At 42.6% G+C, this 27897-nt stretch overlaps 1 protein-coding gene and 1 long non-coding RNA gene across 2 annotated transcripts; both read left to right on the top strand.

Moving 5' to 3' along the window:
- Positions 1-1799: 1799 nt before the first annotated feature.
- Positions 1800-7023, top strand: LOC309717497. The gene is made up of 5 exons (XR_014279702.1): positions 1800-2324; positions 4109-4154; positions 6424-6501; positions 6617-6751; positions 6941-7023. It is a non-coding gene; the product is annotated as an uncharacterized lncRNA (long non-coding RNA).
- Positions 7024-15152: 8129 nt separating this feature from the next.
- gapdhs (glyceraldehyde-3-phosphate dehydrogenase, spermatogenic) lies at positions 15153-26747 on the top strand. The gene is made up of 11 exons (XM_082550679.1): positions 15153-15240; positions 22246-22305; positions 23005-23101; positions 24004-24110; positions 24926-25016; positions 25104-25222; positions 25340-25421; positions 25532-25683; positions 25816-25978; positions 26071-26168; positions 26263-26747. The coding sequence occupies exons 2-11, from the start codon at positions 22277-22279 to the stop codon at positions 26330-26332; spliced, it is 1008 nt and encodes a 335-aa protein (XP_082406805.1). The 5' UTR covers positions 15153-15240; positions 22246-22276; the 3' UTR covers positions 26333-26747.
- Positions 26748-27897: the final 1150 nt, after the last annotated feature.

Genomic DNA, 27897 nt, shown 5'->3' with positions numbered 1-27897 from the left:
TATGTCACCAGGGTGCAGAGGAGGCTACCCCCCCCCCTGTCCCCTTCTGGCTGCCTCTGCCTCAATTTTATCCCACAACTTAGACATTCACATTATTCACACTCTCATTACACATACATATAGGATCTTGGGGGTGGGCACAATCACGGAGTCCAAATCACCATCAGGGTGTATACCTCACCCCTGACGTCGTTGCCCACCTCTCAATTTTAAATACACTTAGTCATTGAGGGCTAGCAGGAGGGACCATGCGCTTACCTGCTGCTCCTTGGCAGGTAGCTCCATGCCCTCCTGGGTTTTAATTGCACCTTAGAACACATATGCATCAACACTACAATGAGCGGGTGGAGGGAGGTTTGGAGTCTTCTCCCACCCCCGTTCTCTGCGGCCTGCTGGAGCGGGGGGGCTAGTAGGAGGAGTTGGCCGTCCGACTGCGGTCTGGGGTGTGGGGCCTCCCTGCTGCTGCGGAGTCGGGGTGGTCTGCCTCTCCCCACCGCAGGGAAAAGGGTAACACCACCTGGGTCTGGGTGCAATTCCCCCCTCCAGGGGCAAGGGTACCTAGACCCGGTTTGTAGAGTACGCTTGGGGAGTGTGATTGTGTGTACAGCGTCTCTTTATGTCTGTCTCCACGTTGGTTGAGTGTGGAGTGAGTGCATATGAGAGCATGAGGGTGGGAATGGATGTTGGTGTCTGTGTGTGCCTGTATGTCTGTGTCTATATGTCAGGTTGGGTATCAGACGCCACCTCTCTGGGGACACCTCAGGCCCTCCAAGGTTTGGAGGCCTATCTCCACCCACCACCACTTCCCCTGCCGGTGGCGGACTCCCTCAGGTGTCGGTGTGTTGGTGGTTCTTTGTGTCTGGGGGTGGGCGTCCGGGTACACACCGGCTCACTCCTTGGCGGCCGCTTGTCGGGGCCTGGGGCCTGGGGCTCGCTCGGGCCCCTTTGGAGGTGGGGTGCCCCCGGCCTCTCGGCCTAGGGCTCGGTCACTCAGGCGCAGCTGGGGGCCGGCGGAGCTCACGGGCGCGTCACTGCAACCCCCCCTGGCTTCTGCTCCGCGGCTGCTGAGTGAGCCCTCATCTGGGACTCTCCTCAGCTCTTACTGGAACAGTGGCGCGGCTGCCCCTCTGTTGGTCTTCCATGGTCTCTTGTGTTCTGGGGGCCTCTGGATGTCTGGAGTTTTGATCTCCTCCATACCCGCTTCACACCCTGGAGGATGGGGCTGTGGCCCCCCCACACTCCCTAGCAGATCATTACATGGAGAAACCTTTGGAATGCAAGCATGCTGATCCACACAGGTATGCACACATGGGTATTCACAGACGCGGACTAAAGCTTTCTTGGCTGCTGCCTCAAAGCACACTGTGCGCTGTCTATCTTGCGTGCTGCACAATATCGTTTATTACTTAGTAAATACTGATATCTATGACTAGCTAGTTTATTGTGATGGTGCTTTGTTTTCTCTATTATTATGTTGCTCTTTGTTGTTTGCTGTCTCCTCTGTTTGTTTGTTTGTTTGTTTGTTTGTTTTTTCTCCATACAGGTGACCCAGGAGTTTTTTTTTTTTTTTTTTTTTTTGTCTCTCTTCCCCCCCTTCTCACCGTCTCTTCTCCCCTTGGGTTTTCTTTCTTTCTCTCCCCCTCTCTCTCTCATTCATTCCCCCTGTCCTATTTATTAAAAAAAAAAAAAAAAAAAAAAAAATGACAAAGGATGAACTGAAGCTCTGCCATCACGTAATGTCGCATACTGCTGTTTCTGATGTCATTTAAGAAAAAAAAAAAAAAAAAAAAAAAAGAATAAAGCAGGGAACAGACTGAGACCAGGCACAGGAAAACACGTACAAAATGGGACACACGTACACAGACTCAGACTGACTAAATACAGGGAACGGATGGAGGAGACAGAGACAAGACTAGAAGACACAGAATGAGGGTGAGAGACCGAGGGACCGAGAGAACTAACTGGGAGAAGTCAGTTTTTCAGGTGTCTTTATGGCATAAATTCATGCAGGTGTGTCATGGTCTTATTTAAGAGGCAGTAACCTCGTCCACCTTCCTCATAGCAAAAGCAAACTGACTCGCATGTTTAATGGCAGGAGAAGGTGTGTGTATAAATATGATGGAGAGGAGGCCTTGGGCCCGTTACAAATAAGATACACCCCTGTGTTTGCCCCCCGAATGTCTTTAACATAGATCAATCCTGGCAGCTGTTCCTATGAAGCATCCTTCAGTGTCAGAGTTTTAAATCCCGCTGCTAATGTGCAGACTTATGGGACACAGCTACAAAGGCATACAGGAAGAGGAGAGCGGGAGGCAGATCTCCAGGTAACACCAAGCTTGTTGCAGCTCATCATAAAAGTCTTCTTCTTTGTTTATGGCTGGAAGGAACTAACTAGTCGTTGTTTAATCGCATAATAATTCAGTAATAATTAATACGACCTCCTTCAGTTCATTTCAAAGTTATGCTTCAAGGACATATTGCTCTTATTTTCTCTCGCCTGTACAGTTCCCTTTCGGACCTTTCCTTCTCTGGAATTTAAAAGTGTGAATTATTGTGTTTAAACAGATAATTAAAGGAGTTGTCTGGGTAAACATTATCACATGTTTCGGTCCATATATATGTCAAAGGGTGCGGGGCAGCCCAAAGCAAACACATGACATCAGCACACAGAGAGGCATGCTCACAGAGACACACAGAAACCGGTGTTGAGAGAAACTGAGAGATGAAGTGCGATATAGGCGGGAGAGAAGAAAGATACGCAGTAACAATAAATAGGCAGAATTAGGTGAAAGAGAAGAAGAGGAGGTGGAACACGGGACAAAAACACAAAGAAATAGGAAAGAAAGCATTAGAAAACAGAGAGAACGTACTATATATGGTTTGTGGGTGGCCAACAGATGATGTGTTATATATGCTTAACATTTACATGTACACGTGATAGTGACAAGGAAGAGGGATAGATGAGGAGCAATAGGGGAACGGTCACAGGCGGGACTGGGTGTTGATGCTAGAAGGCGAGAGGAGACAAGAGGGGAGCGTAAGATGAGTAAAGCTCAAGTGTTAAAATATTTTATAGCAGAGGCCGAACACAGAAAGAAAAGAGAAGGCAAAGAGCTAAAAACAGAAAGGAGGGAAATGAAAAAGAAATGTGTAGAGCTGAGCAAAGACTAAAAGTCAGGAGTTGCATATATACAGCTGGGCATTCTGGGGAAGAGCTTCACTAACAGCTGTTAAAGCAGGGGTGTCGAACTCCAGGCCTTGAGGGCCGGTGTCCTGCAGGTTTTAGATTTCACCCTGGGTCTACACACCTGAATCAAATGATTAGTTGATTACCAGGCCTCTGGAGAATTTCAAGACATGTTGAGGAGGTCATTTAGACATTTAAATCAGCTGTGTTGCATCAAGGACACATCTAAAACCTGCAGGACACCAGCCCTCGGGGCCAGGAGTTCGACACCTGTGTGTTAAAGCATCATAGCACCTCACTGCTGATTGTGTGTGTTTTATTATTGACAGTATATAATCTACTGAGCTCATTAGGAACTATAAATAAATAAGATCTGTACTTTTATTACCACGGTTAAGACCTTAAAATGAAACCTTTATAGATGAGCAGTGAGAAGAGTAATTAGCTGCAGTCACATTGAAAAATATAATGCAGTGTTGGCTGATTGTGTTAGTGATATAGCGAGACTCAAAATGCAATAATGTAATACACAAAATGAGAAATATATGACTACATCAAAGAATCTGATCTTTTTCGCTTATCATTATCAGAGTAAAAAAGCCTTTTACGACTCCAGTCTGTTTACCTATTACCAAATTTGGACTTGGGAAAGTGTGTAAAGCTTTTTTCAAGCAAGAATTTGTTTTTATCTGTTCGGTTGTTGTTAATAATGATACTTAGATATGGTCAGCATGGCTTTCTCTTTCAGTTTTACTCTAGATTTGTGAGCTACCAGTTCCTTTTAGTCTAAAGTTAACTGTCACACAAAAACAGTCATTAGGATTTCTGGTAAGAGTTTACTCATTTTCCTGTGTCTTGTTCACACACACACTCTCTCTGTGCTTTTTCCTCCATACCCGACTCTCTGTTCCTCCCCAAAAGCCTTTGCTCATGTCTCCCGAGAGCCACCTGATGTTTTCGACAGAAGGTGAGCAAAAGGGAGAAGACACGTTGCATCTCAAGAATGTTGTCTTACCCTTGCCACACCACGTTTTATACACACACACGAATATTTGTGAGGGCATTCCACCAACCTGCGTCGTTCTTTAAACCTTACCCTTGACATTCATCCAAACCACTATGTGACTGAACTTTTGCTCTTGTGCTGAATTCAAACCGCAACAAGCGGCAGAACAAAGTAACACAAAACATTATTGTTTTGCATGCACATCACTTTCTCGCCAGCTGGAAAACCAGTTAGATGTTGTAATATACACACCACCTATGCAAAAACTGTCCATCTTTTTGCCGCTGCCAAAGCCTGTCATCTAGAAAGAAGAGAACTGCTTCTGAATCACCTTGACTTCAGATGTGCTGAAGAGCAGGGGAAAAGAAAAAATGAGAGAAATTGGCAGCAAGATGCTCAAGGCGGGTACGACTGGGGACATAAAGAAACAGAGAAATAAAATATAATGCAAGAAATGCATTGTTAAAGAAGGATTGAGATCAGAGAGTAAAGAAAAAACATTTAAGCAAATCTTAGCGTGGTCAAACTGTGCAAAGTGAAGGGAACTCGGCATGGTACTCTTCTAACAATGCTGGACTCAAAGTGAGAATTTTTAGGATTTTTACTGTTTCTTTTAACCTGGCACAGTCATTACCCATCATACAACTCAACCACAGAGCACTGAGCTGGACATTTTAGGTATGTTATGGTAGTACTGACAAATATAGCCTGAAGGCTCAAGCAGAGATGTGGAGTGGGCTGCAGAGATCTGGAAGAGATCTGGCCAAATCACTTCTTCCAAACTCTACAAGCCCTTTGTTTATAATTTCAAAGTGTTCACCCTAGCTGATGCGCTCTTTGAAGACAGAGTAGTTGCCAAAACCAGCATCTGAGCTTTGGGGAATTTTGGAGGCTTTTAGGTAATGTCAGTAAAGTTTCACTCATGTACATTCAATCACTGTCCTCACCTCTTGGTCTAATCTGATCCAGCCAACACAGCATTACAGATAAATGATAGGACAGTCTAGTAGCCCCATTTTCTTTCTTTGCCCAGCATCAAGCCTAGCCCCCATCAGTGAGGGCAAACCATCAACTCTCTGAAAATGTTGGACATTTTATACCAACTTTCCTCACACAGGATTTTGTCAAAATAAACAGGAGTCGTGTGAGTGCCCTTTAAATATCGACCACTCTTCTCTTTTTCTATTGAGGTTTGACTGGTCCATAGACTGTACTCACTAGCCACAGTGACATCACCCATCAGTTTGTGGGCTACCCTTTAGGCGATGGGCCGAATGTTAGCCCTAGAAGTCCCAGGTCCAGTCAAAATGGAATACGCCTCCTAGGATGGTTGAGAATGACCGAACTAAGATCCTGTGGGATTTCCAGATACAGATGGACAAGCTGGTGATGGGTAACCAACCTGACATTGTAGTGATGGGCAAGCAGAGGAAGATGACCGCAGTGACAGATGTAGAAATGCCAAGTGAAAGCAAAATCAGAAAGAAAGAACACAAGAAGCCTGAGAAATGCCAATGGCTGAGAGGAGAGCTTGACATGATGTGGCAATATATTGTGTTTGATTACCACAAGCAACAGTGGTAATCGAAGCACTTGGTGCAGTGACCCCCAAACTGGGTGAGTGGCTCCAGCAGATCCCAGGAAGAACATCTGAGATCTCTGTCCAGAAGAGCACAGTCCTAGGAACAGCAAAAATGATGCGCAGGACCCTCAAGCTCCCAGACCTCTGGTAGAGGGCCCGAACTTAAAAGACTGCCAGCAGGATGACAAGCTGTCCCCTGCCCACACAAACACACACACATCTTCTCATAAACATCTACATGATCTAATTTCTTTAACATTCAGAACCGTGCACACCCTCTGCTGGTCATTAGGAAGAATGCAAGCTTAAGGTACATCTGCATGCCTTCACTTTCTAATCTCGTAGGCTATGTTAGTACCTCATCTACGCTGTATGGCCTTGACCTAACAAAATCTTTCCAGTCTATTTTAGCATAATTTGATTTGCTGTATTATTACATTTTTTAGAACCCCGAATTTATGTCTCACACATTCATAATGTTGTCTGTACCACATATATTGGGCATCGCTGATTTTGGAGATTCTTTTATATGATCTTTTTAATGTGCCAAGCTGATCGATAGTTTCTGTTAAATGTCAAGTACTAAATACTCAAATACTACATATTCACTCCATGATATGTTGCCTGATAGGTTGTTTGTTTCCACAGTATGATCCAGCCAAAGTAAAGAAAGGTTCAAACTGGCACCAGCCCACAGACCGCTGGGTCTGATTGCAGTCTTTGCAGGTAGTCTGTCTCTCAGATAGACTAAAATGCTGCACTTCACAGAGTCGTGTCAGAGCCAGCAGTGTTTGTAAGAATCTGCCAATTTCAAGTTGAGGATTTCAAATCATATTAGCAGATATCCTACGGAAGCCTCCAAGAGAAACAAATCTCTGCTGTGATGAGGTGACACTTCCAGATCCTCAGTGCCAGGCCAAAGAAAACACAGGAGAGTGGGAGAGGAAGTGAAAAGATGCAGACAGTGGAGAGATAGGTAGGTAGCTATGAAGGTAGGAATGTAAAGTGTGTGGATGTGTGGACTGATTGATCACAGCTCATTTTGTAATTATAGGGTGTAAAAATAATTTCAGCACATGATATTCTGTTGTCATTTTTGCATTTTTCATGTATCACTGTCCAAGATCTCAGTTTATGTAACCACAATTGTGTCTGTTTGTGACAGTATTTTCCTACAGACAGCGTACAGTTTCAAGAGGGGCTTTCAACCACGGCAAACGTTCTCCTGCGCAGTTCTCCAAAATCCCAACCGCAGGCTGCTCGATGTGGATGACGCTGTGTGTCACTCGAATGCTGACTGGCTGACAAGTGAACCAGAACAGGGTAAGGAGAGACAGCAGACGTCACCATGAACAGGAGAAGCACAACAAACACCAAAGAATACAGCATGAAAAGTAAAGACAGCAGCTGGCTCGCTAACTGACCAACAATATCAGGAGCAAGAGTGGCTCACAGGCTCACTGACACTGCCTTCATCTGATGAAGGACACTCTGCAGGTAGACGGGCAGCTTGAAGCTGCCAATGCACTGACAACCCGCCACCACTGCTTGACTAGAATTTCCCAATAAGTGATGGTTAATTAATCCAGTGGTCATTTCACTGGATTAAATAAATCCAGTGAAATGACCTAAAAAATAAAATGCATGATTTTTTTTAATGATGGATTTTAAGCTTTCCTTTCTTCTTCCCATTTGACAAACGCCCTGACTGTTTTGTTTTTAAGCATGTTGTACATGTGTTTTGCTTTACTTCTCACCGAGATCAAGGCCACTTCACAAAGTGGCCTTGATCTCTGGATTTACACTGCAAGCTCATCCAGAGCCTGAGTAAATGTTTGTTTATTATATGTTCACTTACTTAGAGGCAGCATATTTAAGTCACATCTAGCCTGAGGTAAACTAACATGCATTCATGCCTATACTTTATGCACTTTTAGGAGATCAGCTGGAGGTTAAGCCCAGTTCTGGCGATACTCACGATGTAGACTTTTCAGAGGATTGCCTTTCTCCAGACCTTCAAAGGACGGCTCACCATTTCCTTCCCCCATTCTTGAACTCTGCTAGAAAGACTGGAAAATTCTGAAAATGCAACCGTCCCCAGCCCACGTTACACATATAAGTGGTGCGGATGGTTTAAATCTGACTAAAGAAGGCTTTGCTGTATTTCATCCCCCGTCTTCCTTCCTTTCTTGCATTTTCCACTCTGTGCTTTCTTAACAGGCAGATATGCTATAAAAAATAATTGTTATAATGAATGTTTTAACTTTGGCTAAAATCTGGTCCGCTAGACTCTCCGTCCAGACTCTGTGGTTACTGATGCTAAGCAGCTCTTGGCATGAGCATAACTCTGCGATTAGTGCCCTTTTAAACACTTATAATTCACAGCCTATGAAAATATTATCAGAGAGGGCCAGCTCTCTGCCTGAGGGGGTCAGGAGGTTGTTTTAATGGCACCGTGGGTTCAGTGTGTTGAACTGTTCGAGCTCACAGCATTAGACTTCTCTTAAATCACTTTCAGTAGGTTGAGAAAGTGGAGAAAAACTATTCGAGATATGGTCATATGTGCTGTAATGTAAACGTGAAAATTAGCCATAATGTTCTGGCTATTAAGACCTTCACATAACTGCCACATGTGGAAATTATTTTCAAATTACAACATGATAAATGGTTTGTTTTTTCAGAGTTGTGTATGAAGGAAAGCCTGAATTCTCATATGTTCACATCCGCACATGTACACACCCACACACCTCTGCTCCGACCTAAATTTCCTGTTAGGTAGTGGTGGAAGGTGTACATGAAAGATATGTCATTTGGCCGGTGGCTGGTTTCAGCTGACAGTTTACATAAGGAAGTTTAAATATCAATAAATACTTTGTCCTGCCACACAGGTGCTTTCCTTTTATAATGTTTAATGTATGGTGTGTGTGGAGGCAAGAAATGATGAAAACGATCCAAGAAAAGCTGAGTTTATGACATCAAATAAGGCTGCACTACAACATAATCTATGTACTACAAACAAAACGGGGGCTCAATGCATATATAATGTCTGCTGAATTAGGTCTTGAGGTCCAACTGAACAGTTAAATTTATATATTTTAAGTGTACAGACTTTTTTTGGGGGGGGTGTTTCTTTTTTGTTTTCTTACCTCCAAGTAACTCCCTCCTCACTAATACTGCCATATATTAGTGTTTCCAAGGCAGTGCTTGCAAACTTTTTTCTTTTTTTCAAAAGTTTCTAATGTTTTTTACTATCAAAAATACAATTTCTGCAACAAACACAATCTTTATGTATCTAAATCCATGATTTTTAAGCTCTGTGAAAATTAAGAGGATAAGAAGGTTTATTTCTGTTAAAAAGGAGTTCCTTCTTCCCACTGTTGTTAAATGCTTGCTCAAATCTGATTGTTGGGCCTCTTGATGTAGTTTATGAAACCCAAAAATGTTCATCAGCATAATCGCATCAACACGGCTCTTTATAACAGGTATAATTTGTTGTGTATACATTTTTTTTATGTTTCTTTATTATTTCTTAAATATATATACACTTCAATATTTTATATGTGTTTCATGTGTCAGCCAAACATAAATGAGCAACAGCACTGACCTTCAGAGGCCACTGTTACTATAAAGGGAAGTTTGCCCCCTGGTGCATGAAACTATATGTGTGCTACTGTTAATAAATGACCGTGCTGCTCCTCTTTTTCATCAGGTCATCTCGTTGTGCCAGTGAAAAACTGAACAGGAAACACTCACACACGTACAGCAGCGTGCTATTTAACACAGCTGTTTGTTGAAGTGTAATTTCCCATAAAGTTGACACACTTCATTTATGGAACTAACTCAGCCTTACTAACTCAACACAGAATGATGTGGTTAAGAAGAAGACAGGCTGGCTGAAAGACAAATAGCTCTTAAAAAGTTTTAGAGTTTGTTCTTCGGGTCTCCAGACACTGACGGGAACATCCAGTCCAGCAATTACAGTTACACGCTCACAGGCAGATCCTGTTTCTGTTTCAAACTTCAATATCTCACGTTGCATCTGTAACTCTTTCATACCTCTCTAACCTTGAGCAGAGCTGTTTAACATGACAGCAATGCAGAAAAATCCAAATTTAGTACAGGTTCAATATTTAGTGACAAAACCTTTAGGTGCAAATCACAGTCCCTCTCTGTGCTATGCTGCTTAGTTCAGTCACAGCAATCTTTCACTATATTTTTGTTTTGTTTTGTGAACAACAAGGCAAGCATCTCTCATGTTTTGTTTTATGAATATTTATGCACATTATATAAAGTGACTAACCTTGTTGTCCATTTAATACACTATGTTTAATCTCAGTGGAAAAGATTTCCTCTCCAAAGTATGACACCAGGTAATCAGATGGAGAATATTATGTTTACCTGTTAGACTCATCTATGCAGAATAATGCATTTGCTGCAAGAAAGAGTGAGAATTTGCAGCCAAACAGATCAAGATTGAATCCCGGATATTTTTTTTTATCATTTGTTTTTATTCTAATGTACAACTGTACAGCTTATATTGTGTTACTAATGGCACTGATTGTGGTTTTATTCTCTATTGTAAAATGTTCATTTTCTGTTTAATGTGAGACAATGCAGGAAATTTACCCATCACGTTACAAAGAAATGTAAGTGCTCCTTTGCTTTACAGAGTAGAATGTAAAACCTTTTGCTTTGTAAATGAACATCTCAGGAATACTTGCTTAGCAGTCAGTTTGATAACGTATCCTGCAGGATTTAGATGTCTTTGATCCAACACAGCTGATTTAAATGGCAAAATTACCTCCTCAACATTTCTTTAAGTTCTCCAGAGGTCTGGTAATGAACTAGTCATTTCAGGTGTGTTTACCCAGGGTGATATCTAAAACCTAGAGGACTGGAGTTCCCCACCCCTGCTGTAGGCATTCAGTAAATACATGTAAGATAAGATTTTTGTTACATTTGAAGACAAGAACATACTTCTAGTTTTCTGTCATTCTGACTAAATGGGATATAAACATTTTTGCTCCACATCGTGTCACAAGATTCATTGTGGTGTCTATGACCAAAAACCTTCATGTTGCATTTTGACAGGCGGATTAAAGGTTTTAGGGAGGTTACATCTTTTGTAGATTGTAGTGCAAGATGAAAGGGCTGTTTTGGTAAATTAAGTTTTAGAGCTAAAGTCTTTTAAAATGTTTTCAGAAATATGCCAAAGCAACCAAGAAAGACTCATCCACATGTAGGATCTGGGTTTCTCCAGGAGATGGCGCTTTTGTTTATTTTGTGTGTCCCGAGTGGGCCTCAGGATGGCGCAAGATTTCAAGCGTGTTTACCGTCACTCAAACGAAAATGACTTTGGTGTTTAACCCCGTGAACATCGGTAGAAAAATACATCTGTGCAAAGGTTTTAAGCTACCACTTATTTTTCTATATATTGCTAGGACGATGGGAAATATGTGCAGCAATATGAGCAAACATACATGGAAATACAGTATTTAATTAGGGGGGAAACTGTTTGTACAATTCTAATGAGCTTGAAAGTCAGTTTAGTACCACCTTTATTCTTCATCACAGCCTGAATTCTCTTTGACAAGCTTTCTTGTCATTTCTTTAAGTAGTCTTCAGGAATACCGTTCTGGGCTTTTTGAAGGATATTTGAAGAGATTCCTCGGATGTTGCCTGCCTTTTCTTCTGTTCTGCATCAATATGATCACACGTGCTTCACTATTGAGGTCTAGGCACAAGGGAGGCCACATGACTGATGGTGTTCCCATATTTGTTTTTCTATCCAGATATGCTTTTACTGCACTGACAGTGTGTTTGGGATCATTGTCATGCTGAAAGATAAACCTGTTCGAGTCAGAATCAGACTCTTTCCTAACGGTACTACATGGTGATCAAAATGAAAATGTATACTTTTCGGTGTTCATAATTCCATCAATTTTGACAAGACCAGTTCTTGTGTATAGATTCAATCAAATTATGTGTTTTTGTGACAAGCTTGTCACAAAGTGCCTAAGTGGTTTAACATAAATAAGTAAATAAACATTCCTCTGAAAATGGTCAGGTACAAGGATGGGACTGAAAATGAGAAATCATCCAATGTCCAACAGCTTCAGAAAGCCTGAAGAATTATTACTCAAGACTATTTTATTTATTTATTTTGTATATAAACATTATGTAGGAGTAGGGATAATAGGTATTGATTTATGAATAACTTGACATGAATAACTTAACCTTATAATATACTACAGTATATTTCTAACTAACTACATATCTTATTTTATTTCTTTAACTTTCTCTTTACAGTTCTTTCATTAAAAATGTAATATACTTTAGGCACACGCACGCAGACGCAACCTAAAACACAATTTACCTAATTAACATAATGCATTGTCATAATTCTCTTTATTTTACACAACACCATAGATAGATAGATAGATAGATAGATAGATAGATAGATAGATAGATAGATAGATAGATAGATAGATAGATGGCGCTGTTAGTCCTTATTTCGGATTTATTTCCGATGCTTCATAGCCTTCATAGCCTTTTACCGTAACTATAAGGCTATGTGAGCTAAACAAGTTACAGATTCGTTATGATTCGTCACTTTCATTAAACGACATCCTCTAGACGGAGCAGCTTGCTGTACGATGCTGAAACCAAACACTGAATCTATACTGACGAAATTCGAAAGGGGGTTGTGAAGCATGTGCAAATAACGTCCCTCCTACCGCACTGCAGGGATTTCCCATTTTATGACTGCACGCATCCTGCCTCACGTAGGCTTGTTCTTAGTCTGACATGTGATCTGAAGAAAAGAAGAAAGAACAGAGCTAGCATATTTACGTGTGTGTGTGTTTTATTATTATTATTAGTAGTAGTAGTAGTATCATTATGCGGGATACTGTATTTTATTGCATATTGGTCGTACGGTCATAATCGATTAGTCCAGTTTAGAATACCGCCAGTTCTTCATGTATGACTACGTGACATGTCCAGGGCTCCCTACATATCGCTGCATACATCCATATGGGCTCTCTCACACACTAACTGCCCTCCATAGGAGGGCCAGTCTGCAGTCAGATCAATGCACAATCGAGGCCTGCTACCAAAGCGTTTGGCCCTCCATCTAGGGTTGCCAACCGTCCCTTAAAATACGGAATCGTCCCGTATTTAGAAACAAAAGTACACGTCCCGTATTGAGCTAATAAGGGACGCACTTTGTCCCGTAATACAGTGAGAATCAAAAGTAGTCTATAACTTTTAATGGAATTAACGCTTTGTTTGAAAACATAATTCCCAGCCCCTCTCCTGCTTTGTGACCAATGAGCTGACAGCACACTTATGACAATTCGAGTATGACAATTCAGATTACCGCTCATCTCATTGGTCGAGGAAAGGTCGCTTGCGGAGAAAATACCGGAAGACAACAGATGACCACAACAAGAAGCATGGCCAACAGGGAAACAAACGCCGACACTGCGGTGCAAGTCTCGGACGACAGTACATCTAAAGCTGGGCAAACACTGTGCGATTTTTTCAGTCACGTTATTCAGCTCCTGCTCAAACTGCACGATTGACTCACAGGGGTTAGAAGTTCATAGGTCACGATGCAGGTCTCACACTATACCGCCCGATGCTCTGATGCGACCTGAGTGCTCACACTGTGCGTCCATAACATGAAGGTTATAACAGAAAATCTGTCGCTCGCTCTCTCTGTCTTTCACTCACACAGACACACCACCACCATCAACTTTGCTAAATTGCTAATGAAAAACATGATCAGGCAGCTGTGATTGAGCAGCAGTGTAGATCCAACTATTTTCACGGTTGTTGTGGTCGTGATAATTTTGTGATGCCACATCGAAAAGGCTCGGATGAGCTTTTCAAAGTTCTACAAGTTGTGCCTCCATCGCTTGTGTCCAGATCACACGCTGCACAGCCGTGCTGCAACGTCTTTTTCACCGACGTTTACGTGTTTGCGCGCGAGCAGTGTGAGCGGCTGTGGTGAGAACCTCACGAGCGATTGATGATCGGGAGCTGGTCGTGAGGTGTTAATCACTTCTCGTTACCCCACGTATACTACACGATGCACGATGAAGGCCAAAATCGGTCCGATCACTCAAAAATCGTCTCAAAATGGGCCTAAAACCGCACAGTGTAAGCCCAGCATTAGAGCAGCAATGTTTGTTCCCCTCAGACAAAGGGAAGAATGGGAAAAGGAAAACACCTGGCTGGAAAACGTTAATATGGGCATGTGCAGTGAATATCAGCGCTATGTGGCCAGAAGTGTGATAATATAATTTATTTTGTGTAATAAACAACTGCAAGGATAGATGATTACAACAAATAGATCACTAATACATAAAAGTAATACATAGATGAATAATGATGATGAGTTAAGATGCGTAATCATGGGAACAAGCGGGTTTACAAACAAGAGCAGCTGATTAGCATTAGAAAAGCTGAAATAATATTTCAACTGAAGCCGATTGTACTAAATGCACTAAATGTGCACTGTTACAAGAATGTTTTTCTTTCTATTGTTTTCTATTATTTTAAGTTAAGCAGGACAGAGTGCTTTTAAAGAAAGATTTACTTATATTCTCAAAAGTTAAGCATGACAGGCTTCTGTTTAAGAAGGAGACCTGTTTTATTGTGTTAATGTTGTCATTTTGAGCTAAAAATAAATGGCTAAATGATCATTTGTTTCACATGTGTTCATATCACAAAGAATACACATCTACTTAAATCAAATTCAAGTCAAAGGGTTAAAAAAAATAATTTCACACACAAAAAAAGAGCTAGAAAATTCACCACACTGGGAAGGGTGAAGACAACTGGGTCGCCCGGCCCTGGCCACGAGGTGTCCCTTATTTATTTTTCAGGGAGTTGGCAACCCTACCTCCATCCTACCCTCCCACACGTAGAGTGTCACCAGCCTAGTTACTTTGTATGCTTAACTCGCACTTTTGCGATCTAAACCAGCTAGTGCGGGCTCATGAATTGTTCCTATGTAGCCTGTAACAGCTTTATTAAAGCAAATGTGCCCCATTATATTACATCAGAGCCTCGTGTAACCGCTGAGCATCTTGGGACATCGGACCAAAATCTTCATCATTTCATCGCTGGCGTCCTGCCAGCCTCGCTCTTCCTGTCTGTGCATTTCTTTTGATATTCTTATGAATATCACCTTTCATCCTCTACGCCACCCTCGATCCTGCCCTGCGGACAGGCTCTGTGAATAAAGACGTTAACCACACCGACGATTCATTCTTCCGTTACTATGGCAGCGAGGAGAGACCGTGAGCATGTACGCGTTCAGAATGGAGTCCTGACAGAAGATGGCATGACGTCACGTCACCAGGGCGACCAGGCTTCCCGAGTCACGTGTCTAATATAAAAGCGGAAGGCGCCTCGGTGAACTGCGCACACAACTCAAGAAGCATCATCCGTGAGGTAAGCCGCTACACCGCTTTGCTTTTCAGCGCAAGGACCCAACTAACGTCTGACTTTCAAGTATTTTTAAGTATTCAGGTAGAAGAAATGAATTCCGCTCTACTTTCAGTGTTTCACTCCTCTTTCAGGATGTAGCTACGTGACTCGCGGAAGCTGGTGAGCTTATCATCGCCCTGCATCCACGATTCATTAAGTCGGGCACATAAAACGTCGAAGTGGTGCAGAATGAGAGGAAATAGGCCCCACGTGTGCTGCAGGGGTGGTTTATGGTTTATTAAGTGTGTCATTTTTGGCAGGGTTCACGCTTGTATTGTACAGGAAGAGAGGATGCGGCCGTGGCCTTGCAGTCTGGAGAGAGGCAGGCTGTTGTGTTATGTGTTCTGTCTGCGCCATTTTTAACATAATGTGGCTTCAATTAAGAAATAAATCCCGAAAAACACGAAAACAATCCCAATTAGACTGCACTGTGAATTATCATGACGTAATTGTCGTGTATTAAGTTTGCTCCATTCATTCGTCTCAGCGGGCAACGTGACATTGGCAGCTCGGAGTGCTGCATCTGCGGAAGTGGATTAGTCTCCATGTTATGTAACCCAATAGAAAAATGAAGCCTATCTCAGAAGCATACTGATCAGTAGAGTTAGGAGGCAGATGCTTGAATGAATATGTCCCGCAGTGATGCACGGGGATGTAGGGACTTGAAGGTGGAGGATGAGTAGATGAAGGTGACGCTACGTGCTTGCTCCTGTCTTCACCATGAAGTCTGTCGACGTTGCGCTATTCTCAGCTGAGCTGTGCGCCTGCAATTACTGCAGCCTACATGAGGCAGAGGCCTCAGAGATGAGCGAATGGACAAAATGAATAAGCTATGGTTTATTTCATGGCAGAGAGAAGGAGGCTGCAACTCCCCCCTCTTGACGGCGCAGTGTCGCATGATTCTGCCGCAGTTTACTCCAGACTGGACTGACCTGTTGATGCAGTTCTCTGCTTAGGAGGCCCGTGTTCTCCTTTAATGGCACAGAAGCATACAGGATACAGTTATTGTTCAATTCGTTATTAATAGAAAAGGTCAGATGAGTTCAGTACAGGAGAATTATAATGAGATCACAAGCGTGAATTCATTATTTTAAACTCCACAGAGAATCGTGATGTTTGTCAATATTTGTGTAGTAATACATTATTTGTGTAGTAATAAATACCACGATGTTGGGTTATTAGTTAAGGTGAACAGTGTTTTTGCTGCTGATTGATTTCATATGCAGGTGTGGTGGGCTACATGCAGATGGAGCCATGGTTGACTGTTGAAGGTCATCCCTCCGGCTAGTGAAGGTCACAGCAGGCCCAGAGCTCCAGTGCTGATACCGATCAGCCAGTAATGCTTCATCTTAGACTCCTTTGTCAGCCTGAAATCATTTATTGAGATTTCAACCATGAAGGGGCACTCACACGTTAGCTCATACTGCTCTACGCTGAAGGTCACAGTATCTTAGGATCCTTAGCAGTCATGCTAAGCACTGTAGTCACACCCTGTGCTGTCAAGAGGCCTTCAGGTGATGTGCATGACCGATGATGACCTGTTCCTTTAGATTTATTTCTTCTACAGAGTAAAGAAATATAGAATTTAAAATTAATGCCGGGGAGTTTAGCTAGTCTCTGCCTGTAACACACGGGACATGCTATCCTGAGGTGGAGTTCAACCATGTAATTACTAAGATGTAGAAAAGCAGGGGCTCATGTGGCCTCTTTGATGTTGGGTGTAAATGTGGGCTTGATTTTCGTGTGCTGTCTGCAGGAAGAACGCTATCAGGCCACGTTAGTCATGCCGGAAAATATTCCCTACCTTGAACCACTCATTTTACACCCAGGTACTTGTGGGTAAAACCCTACCCACATTAAATGACCACATCCTGTAGATGGTGGGTTGTCCCCTCTACTAAAAGTTAGTTTTGCGATGACACAGATTTACAAGTAGCCTTGAGTCATTCTTGAAGCACTTATGAGTCGCTGTTTCTAGATTAATTCAGGTTTTCCATCAAAGGAGTTTAGTGGATTACAGGCTGAGGTTGGTGTGAGTGTCCCACTTGACTGTGCTCTGCAGACGTCTTATCACCCTGCAATCTTTTTTAGGTTGTCTGAGCGAGAAGGAACTCCAGAGTGATTCAGCGCTCTGTGCGTAACTGCCCCCAATTTGAGGAAATAAACTCTTGAAAAATGTAGGAAGTAGAGCGTGTGGATGTAAGATTGCCTCACTTATTCAGCACAGCACTTCTTATGGATATTACAGTTATAATATATGTTATAGTATGTGGATTTTTGCATAACCAACATCTTTTTAAGACAAGCAGAGAACACCGCATCATTTTACCAACGTGCTGTGGCTTAGCTTATGATATAAAAGGAGGCAAAAGACAGGGACTAACACTTAAAAACCAGTCACAAATTAGTGCTGTGAGGACTGTGTGTGTCTGTGATCAGCATAACTGGGATCAGGGAGTCACGTGTCCTTCTGCTGAGTCCTCTGCAGTTTGATACAGCACAGGCTTTACTAATTCATGATGGCCGGTGTGTGCACAAACTCTATACAAGTTTTAGTGGATTACCAAACCATTATAGGCCTCATTGTATTCATCTTATCAAAGCTGGTGTATCTGGTCATAGGAATACACAATTGAGTGCCACTAATTAAATGCCTAATAGAAAAGTAGGTCTTCTAATCGGCCTGTCCCTGTCCACAGAAGGCCGGTATATTAATTACAACACCAAAATACAACAGTAAAATAGTGAAATAGGGGAAAAGCCCTTATTGGAATGGAAATTGCAGTAATAGTATGACTTTTCCCATATAACTTTAACTCTATAGTGCCCAGCAGTGCATAGTGAAAGTGATACGAACATTTTTATGGCGTTCTCTCAGAATAATAACATAATAGTATAGCTCACTGCGACTTGTTTGATTTTTGCAAATCATCCAGAAGCGGCAAGAACAGAAGACATTACCTAATTGGATAGTGCGCCCGGCCTCTGGCCAATCAACCTACTGCAGTGGAAAACCACTGGAGAGAGAGCGAGGGTGTGTCAGGGGGATAGATAGCTGTGGGGGAGGGGTTGCAAAATAAGGGCAAATGAAGGAGGAAAGCCAGAGGAGTTAGTGGGCAGGAAAAGCCCTGTCAGAGTCAGTGAGTTCACTCACTCACTGACAAATCTTTCAGATGGAAGCGCTTCCAATGAATGCACCAAAGCAAACCAAAGAGCGAGAAAATTAGCTTCAGTCTGCCTCCCATGCAGTCAATAGAGTGAGCTGTGTCTCTCCTTCAGCTCCGTCTCTTGTGTGTGAACAGTGTTACGTAGCAGAACATCTGTGCTACCTCAAACTTATGTCCATATAAGGGTTTGTAGCAAGTCCCTGCAGATCGTATGTTGTTCAAAGGAGACATATTTTGAAGAAACACAATCAGTGTTTGTTTTGTCAATCGTAGGTGCTCGACGCTGTAAAAAATGTGCACAGAAGGAAAGAAATGCTGTGTCATTATGCTCCACTCCCCTCTACTCCTTTCACTTACGCGTCCGCTCTCAATTTTGAGAATTTATTTTTTTCCAGCTGCTGATCGTCTTTGTCCTTTTTCTGGTCGAATAATTATGAGTCATCTCTCTCCCTCAACAGTCCCTCCAGTGCACGTACAGCAAACACTGGAGGGGCCCCTGTTCTGCACCCCCTCTGCATAAACCTGGGTGAGGAATATAGGCCAAAGCCTTGGGGGTTGGGGGAGTCTGTGTCGGTGGTGGTGGGGTTACGCAGACAAATGAGCGCCGACAAATAGAGGGATGGAGGGAGGGTGGTGAATTTTAATGATTAGTTTGGGTGGTGGGAATGAGCAGAGGGCAAATGTGTGGAACTCATGGAGCCAGCAAAAGTAAGGGAGGGATAACAGCTCGAAGTGCAGGTCAGAAGGGAAGGACAACAAGCACGCACCATATGTCCAGCTATTCAGTATGATCTAAGCTTTAATACCATTCATTCTTTTATTCCTTTCACCTGTTCAGAACGATTTTCACCACCAATTTCTTGGAGCAGCCTTGTTCACCTACATTTAGATCAGATCTCAATTTTTTCCCAGTCTTGCATTGACTCCTCAGGTCAGTCTGTCTTTCTGTAAATGCCGAACAGTGTTTGGTGCATCTGCGTGCAATGCATGGTCAGAAAAGTATAGAATGCTTATGTTCCTTCTTTGAACAATTGAATGAGTATCAGCAGATTGGAAGCTGCAGTTACCAGCATATCACCTCTCCGCCCTGCACAGTGCTGTCTTTGTGAGATGTGGCACGTCTGTGCGAGCACTCTTGGGGGGTGGGTAATAACAGACCAGTGCTGTTTGGGCTGACGGTAAATTCAAATGCAATGTCCTCGGTAGATATGCGCAATAAAAACCTGGTGCAATTTAGGCGACCTTTAGTGAAACTATGGTGTTGTAATTGTTGCACAAAAACCTTACAAAGTGTAATGTAATATACCTCACCATTAGCATGATGCAAAGAGTTTTACTGGTTATCATAGTGCTCCTTAAATGGACTACTAAATAGTGATGCATGCAGCCTGATACCAGCGACCTTCATTGTGTCATGACAGAAGTGCCTGCCATGACATGAGTCTGTCTTTAGTATGTGCTCCATCATGCCGTCCTGCAAAGATCTGTCTCCTTGTGAGCGCCCTGCTATTCCATTTTCTATCTTTAGTTCAGTATAAAAGCCTCTTAAAAAGTAAGAGAGCGGCTGTTTTGTTATGGTTACCCGAGGCAGCTGCTCCGTGTTGGAAAAACTTGGAGCAAGAAGAGAGAAAATCGAGGAGGGAAATGAACTGTGAAACAGGCAACAAGGGCAGAGAGAGGTGGAGGGGGGGACCCTGCAGTGTTTTGTGAATGCACAAAAGGTGAAACCTGAGAACTGCGCGGTCACACTGGACCTTCTCCCTCTCTCTTGTCCCCTCTCCATCTTTTTTTTTTTTTTTTGTCTTGGTGACCTTGTGTGTGGATGCAAGCAGCAGAACACAAAATGGCCGCTCTTGCCTTCAGCGGACGGTGCTGCAAACATGGAGACAAGAAGTCTAATAACTGAAAGCACTGAGGCCATCACAGGTCGCATCACATCACTGCTGGCAGGCTGTTCGATAAATTGATTCTGACTGGAAACAAATGGTGCCGCTCCTCTCTGCTTTAATGACTACAGCAGATACATCCAGGTGAAAATAATCCAGAGTCTCATGTACAGTTATTTTTGCGTGAAAGAAAGAGAGCGATTATTCATCATAATCTGGCACTCCCTTTATTCTATTTAAAGTGCTCCCACAATGCATTTCACCAGATCCACGACCTGCCCTACTTGCTTGTCAGAGAGACACGCACACATTTGTGTAGACACACACACGCTCTCTGTCTCTCTCTCACACACACACACACACCCGCGCACACACACACACACAACAGATTAGGAGATTACAGTTGTCTAAAATGACGAACAGCCAGTTCCAAGGACAATCCGCATTGCCCTTACTTACTCTACCTGCCCTGCCACTCGCACATATACACACACTTACATGCACATGCTGTCTCACACACACAGCACCAGCATCACCAGCACTGCTTTGATTGTGAACGTGTTATTGGTTGGTGACAAGCTACAGATGGAAACCTCCCATAACCCCCCAACATGAGGTTGCATGAGTTGGGAGACTAATATAGAGAGAGCGAGGACAGCGAAGGAGCTGAAGGGGCGGAGAGGGGAAGCAGAGCTGGTAGAAAAGACAAGAAGGGTGGGACTAGGAGGAGGTGTAGTGAGGAGGAACCAGAGTGTTCCAGTATGAAAGGGAGAGGAAGGTAGAGGGAAAAAGGTCATGCTTCCTCTCTATCAAGTCCCTGCTTGCTCCTACCTCCTTCCCTTTATATCCCATTGTTGTCGAAACATGTCGCTGCATGAGGTAACACCTCCCTACTCCTGCGGCAGTTGCCTGTACAACACATTTTTTTGGCAGCCTGTATTTTTCCCCTGTTGCCATTAAACACAGTCACACTCTTGCACACTTTCTGGCTTGTGCTATGCTTTCAGTCATCATACCTGGCTCAAAAATGTCATGCAAATTCATGAGCGTTCTTCACAGGTGTTAAGTGTTTTTGCCTTTAGTGCTAATGCGTCACAGAGGGCATCCAGGTATTGTGAGATGACAGTTTTTTACAGTGTTGCCTCAATGCTGAAATCACCGAAGGGGCTGATGTTGAAATTTGGGCATTTCAAATCTTTTTAAGATGTTGCATACGACAACATGTAACCTCACTTCACCCCACACGGCCTCCGACTGAGTGGAGAGGACAGAAACAAGTGTGAGGATCAGTGTAAAACGTGGAGGAGAGAAGGAGAGGAAGACAAAAAAGACCATCTGTAAATTCAAAGTGAAATGGATGATAGAGGGTAGCTTGGCACAAATGGATTTGTGATTTATTGCACATGTGCTTCTTTTTGGTTTTGCCTGCTCATTTCCTGTGGTTGTATGAGTGTAAGGTCATGTATTAACTTGCCACAAATTTTTTTTCTTGACTTCCGGTATATTATATTCATTTTGACACTGCAAGCCAACAATATATCTGTCCTTCCTAAAGCTGCTTCATTTTCTTGGGGCTGCACCCTGCCTGACTCTGATGTTTTAAAAATTTTATATATCAGCTATTTTTGGCTGGGTTGACAACATCCATCCATCCATCCATCCATTCGCTTCCGCTTATCCTTCTCAGGGTCGCGGGGGGCGCTGGAGCCTATCCCAGCTGTCATAGGGCGAGAGGCGGGGTACACCCTGGACAGGTCGCCAGTCTGTCGCAGGGTTGACAACAGATGGCATTTTTATCTGCCTTATCTGGGGTTGATGGCTTGCTTGTTATTTTCTGTCATTTGATGTTCAATGTTGTTTAAATTAATTCATTTCAAATGTGATGATTTATTTAATTTTCTTTCTTTTTCTTCCAGGTTACTCCACACTCCCTAAGCAGCAGCCACCATGTCAGACCTCTGTGTTGGAATCAATGGGTCAGTTTGAAACACACACACACACACACACACACACACACACACACACACACACACACACACACACGGACACTACTAAGATGGGTAAGAGTGACTTCTGGTGGTTACAGTAGGATATCATTGAAGCAAAAACTGGGGCTGGGCAAGCATTGGTGGTTAGTAAAGATGTGTTAAAGAGGAACCAAAGGGCAAATGCACCATAACACCATAACAAATTCATTATTAACAAGTAATAACTGCACAGTAAAGCCTGTTTTGATGCTGAAAGGTTTACTGTGATATTGAATTGAAATTATTAGAAGTAAACACTCTCCATGATTGAGCCACCTCTTCCTTTAGCCATCGTTCAAATTATATTATATTGTGGTTACAGTTTGAGGCTATATTTGTTTTCAGGACTAAAAAAAAGATAATTGTTTTTTTGTTCAGAAATAATTTCATCCACCGTAACATTTCTGTAATATCACAGTCACAGATGTGCTTGTAGTGAGGGACACAATCTGTCTATTTTTGAGTAATTGAAAAAGCATGACATGATGTGGACATATAAGAGTGTAGTGAAAGTTCCTCGTATTAAAACTGTAAAGTGTTGCTGCAGTGGACATGGACTGATCCCATGGGTGCTGTGACATCCTGAGGAAGTTTCCCACTGTTTTCCCATGGCAACTATTCCTAATCTCTCCATCTCTGTCTCTGCAGATTTGGTCGCATTGGCCGCCTGGTCCTGAGGGCTTGCCTTCAGAAGGGCATCAAGGTTGTGGCTATCAATGACCCGTTCATTGATCTGCAGTACATGGTGAGTAAATCTACTGCCTGCTAAGTAGGGCTGTGCAATATGACAAAAATCTCATATCCCGATATAAGACGTTTATCGTCCTGACAACGATATAAATCACAAAAATGCAATATTTTCTGTAAATTCTGTGACTCTCGGGCAACTCGACTTGTGTGAAGTTTTTCCAGCTGGGCGTCCTTTACCTGGATGCGAGTGTTTTAACCGATGCATGAAACTATACATTTTTAGACATAAGTTGTAACGGCCGCCGTTTTCTTTCAAAGTTTAGTCTAAGGTTTATTTTTTAGCACCTAACGGCTCTTTTTTTTTTTCTTCTCATCCGTAAACTCTCTGCATGCTCTTTGACGTGATTCAGTTTATTTTGAAAAGTCTCAACAGGATCTTGAGCTTTATTGTGAAAGGTTTAGTAGAAAACAAACAAGCGGACAGCGGAGCCACGCCATGGTTTTACCATCATTGTTGCTAACGACAACATGTAAAAATAGGCGCTTGTCCGTGTGGTCATATTAAATATAAGAGAAAGAGAGAACTTTAAGAAATGAATATAGCCACTACAGTGACCATCAAAACGATGAAAAAATATTGCTGTAAACAGCTTATTTTACGACACCACGAAACAAACGATAGCGTAAAATGAAACGATAGACGTTTTTATATCGTCATCCGATATATATCGTTATATCGAACAGCCCTACTGCTAAGTTATCTAAATTATTCAGGCTGTGTAGTATAAATCCATGACATGTTGTCATGTAGGAATGGACGTCTGTTGTTTGGGTGCTAATAGAAAACTTAATCTCTGAAAACTGCCCAGAAAATTCCAGGAGGGTATAGAACGTGTTTGCTTCCTTGTGAAGCACTCCCCATATTAACGTCATCACTGTCATCCCTCCTGCTTCTAGGTTTACATGTTCAAGTACGACTCCACTCATGGCCGTTACCGTGGTGAAGTGTCTGCAGATAATGGCAAACTTGTCGTCGATGGCCAAGCCATTTCTGTCTTCCAGTGGTAAGTAACGACAGCATTAACTGGCCCGTGGCTGTGTTCTGCTACAGAGAGCAGATGTTCCAGTTCAGTTTTTTTTTATATAAAGCTGCTTCATTTTTCAAAGTAAACATCCAGTGACATTAGAGGAAGAACATCAGCAATCTTCTCTGACCAGGCATGTGATGAGAGTGGGGAAGAGTGTAGACAGGAGCGGTACAAAGCACTGACTATGGCTCCAAGAAAAGTTGCTGCTCTGCAATTGTGGCATATAAAGAAACAGGGAGTGAGAAAAGGGAAGTGAAGAAGAAGTGGTCAGTTCACTATGGGAAGTCCCCCCCCAGCAGCTTGAGGATATAATGACTGCAACAACTGAGGGATGATTGAGGGTCACCTGACCCAGCCCTAGTTATGAGCTTTTGAAAAAGGAAAGTTTTAAGTCTGATCTTATAGAGAGGGTGTCTCTGTCCAAAATCCAAGCTTGGAGCTGGTTCCATAGGAGAGGGCCTTTAGAGCGGAAGGCGCTGCCTCCCATTTTACTTTTAGAAACTCCAGGAACCACAAGTGAGTCTCAGAGCGATATGCCTTGTTGGGATAATATGAGGTTTTTAGGATGTGATGGGCCGCATATTTAGCATTTTGCATGTGAAAAGAAAGACTTTTAAAATCAATTAGCCAGCTGTATGTAGTAATACTCCTGTTTCGAGGGTTTTTTTTGTTTTTTTTTTTAGGATAAAATACAGTAACGTGAACCAGGCAAAAGCAAAAGAAGCTGTTTTACAGAGACCTGCCAAATTTAAGGTGATTCTGGACTGATGCAGTTTCTTCTATAACTCTAGTATGAAGCCAGCTGAAATCCCCTGGGGCAGCTCTGGAGCCATATATGTTGTTGAGTCCACTGGAGTTTTCCTCAGTGTTGAGAAGGCCTCTGTAAGTACAAAAACACAGACAAACACAGACAAACGCAATGACATTCCAGGAAATGTTTCGAACCTGCGCTCTCTCTCCCAATCACAGTCTCACATCCAGGGTGGTGCAAAGCGTGTGGTTGTGTCAGCCCCCTCACCTGATGCTCCAATGTTTGTCATGGGAGTTAATGAGGACAAATACGACCCCTCCTCCATGACTATTGTCAGGTAACACAATTTAATTGTTAACCTAAATTTAGCTTTAGAACCTCAAAAGAAACCCTAAATATCATATCTACTAGTATATTGTAAAATAACTAATCGTGTCTGTTGCTCTGTTCATAGTAATGCCTCCTGCACCACCAACTGCCTGGCCCCCCTGGCCAAAGTCATCCACGATAGCTTTGGCATCGAGGAGGCCCTCATGGTAAGTAAGAGTAATTCTATACAGTATCTGAGTATGATAAGCAAATGTAATATTTATGATCTTCTTTTTTAAGTCTTAAAGGTTAATAATGTGTCATGTGATATCTGTAGACAACAGTCCATGCATACACAGCCACACAGAAGACAGTGGATGGTCCCAGTGCCAAGGCCTGGCGTGACGGCCGTGGTGCCCACGCAAACATCATTCCAGCTTCCACTGGTGCTGCCAAGGCAGTGGGCAAAGTCATTCCTGAACTCAATGGGTAAAGACACACATACAAAAGTTTCAGCTGCCTAAGATGGTGTACACTTTAGCCAGTTGTTGAAGAAATGAAGACTGATTAATAAAAAGTGCAGAAATCACTTTTTTGTCCTCTGCCTCCTTCTTTCTGTAGTAAGCTGACAGGCATGGCATTCAGGGTGCCAGTGGCCGATGTGTCAGTGGTGGATCTGACATGCCGTCTCTCCAAGCCTGCTTCATACGCTGAGATTAAGGAAGCCGTCAAGAAGGCCGCCGAGGGACCCTTGAAAGGAGTGCTGGGTTACACCGAGGACCAGGTATTCTATATAAACAGCTGATTTAATATTGTTATCATCGATCTGTGATTTGCTTTACTTTACACTCACGTGGTGTGCTTTGTGTTTGCCAGGTGGTGTCCTCTGATTTCATCGGTGATACCCATTCCTCCATCTTTGATGCTGGTGCTGGCATCTCCCTCAATGACAACTTTGTCAAGCTCATTTCCTGGTGAGTTTTCAGCATGTCCCGTCCAGCCCCTCATAGAAAACAGGAAGTCTGAAGAAAAGATGCTAACTAATTCATTTTCCTTTCCTCCAACCAGGTATGATAATGAGTACGGCTACAGCAACCGCGTTGCCGACCTGCTGCTGTACATGCACTCCAAGGAGTAGGCACTTCCTGTCCACCAAGGAAATCAGCAAAGGGACCACCCCTAATTCATCCTTTACTTCCACCCTTCTCTTTTACACACAAGCCCAACCCATAGTCATAGCATCACAACCATTAGCTCTACTACAGTATATGTAGGCAGCAGCAGTGTGTTTGAGTGTTTATGAGTTATTCTGGTTTTGTTTTATTCTTCTTATAATTCCAAGGCGACTGTTTGGTGAAATTTTTGTGTCCGTGTGCCCCTCTCCACCTCCCACTGCCACCTTAGATGTGTCATTATGACTCAGTACTATGGTAACTACTGTATCCATCGCCCTGTTGGTGTGTTTAAAGGCTTTATCACCAGTAAAAGGAGGAAGCTGAGAGGCAGAACTATTCCAACTCTGCTGAAGGATAAATAAAAGTTGAAAAACCTCATGTTGTCCTGTTTTATGCTTCCAATCAACCAAAACACAACTTGTTTGACTGAAATATGTAATAACAACCATTAACACTGTGATATACAGAATTACTAGAATTACTGTAACAATGATAACAAGAAGATCCATGACATAGCCACTACTCCTGGTCATGACAGCATTTTAAATTAGCTGTCACTGTGATCTTTGGGTATGGAGATGCAGAGGAGGGATGGTGGATGCACTCGACAAAAGATCCACACTGAAAATTATCGTGATTTGCTTTGAACTCCAACTTCATATTCAAAAGTTCTGGCAAAAGCAGCTGTGTTTTAATCCACAGGATAATCTTCCAATTTCCAATTTTATTTATAAAACACTTTTAAATACCCAGCAAAGGAAAAAAGTGCTGTACAGAAAATAAGTTAAAACAATAGAATAACAGAAAACAGCAAAATAAATAAATAAAACACATAAAACATAAAATTAAAACAGCCCTATATTAAAACAAAAACAAGATAAAACAGCATAGAATCACCTAAAAACAACTGAAATAAAAACCAACATCTCACACGAGTCAAATTCAGGGTGAAGAGGTGGGTTTTCAAGAGTGACTTAAAAACAGGTAAAGAACTGGCCTGTCTAATCTCTAAAGGAAGCTCGTTCCACAGTTTTTGAGCTGCTACAGCAAAAGCACGATCCCCTCTAAGTTTATGCCCAGTCCTGGGTACATTCAGGAGCAGCTGATCAGCTGACCTGAGAGAGTGGGGTGGGTGTATAAGGCTGTAGCAGCTCAGAGAGATACAATGGGGCTAGGCCATGGAGAGCTTTAAAAGTAAATAAAAGAATTTTAAAATGAATCCCAAAAGAAATGGGCAGCCACTGAAGTGAAGCTAAAACAGGGGAAATGTGCTCAAACTTTTGAGTGTCAGTTAAAAGACGAGCTGCGGCATTTTGCACCCTCTGTAGATGACTAATATATGATGCGCTGACCCCAATATAAAGTGCATTACAGTAATCCAGCCGAGTGGTAACAAAGGCGTGGATCACTGTCTCAAAGTGCTGCCGTGAAAGAATTGGCTTTATTTTTGCCAGCTGCCTGAGGTGAAAGAAGCTAGATTTTACCACTGCCTTAATTTGATTATTAAACTTCAGATCACAGTCCACTT

This window comes from Aulonocara stuartgranti (genome assembly GCF_965226115.1).
Source record: "Aulonocara stuartgranti genome assembly, chromosome: 11".
NCBI classification, from domain to species: Eukaryota; Metazoa; Chordata; class Actinopteri; order Cichliformes; family Cichlidae; genus Aulonocara; species Aulonocara stuartgranti.
This window is presented reverse-complemented; position numbering and strand designations above follow the sequence as displayed.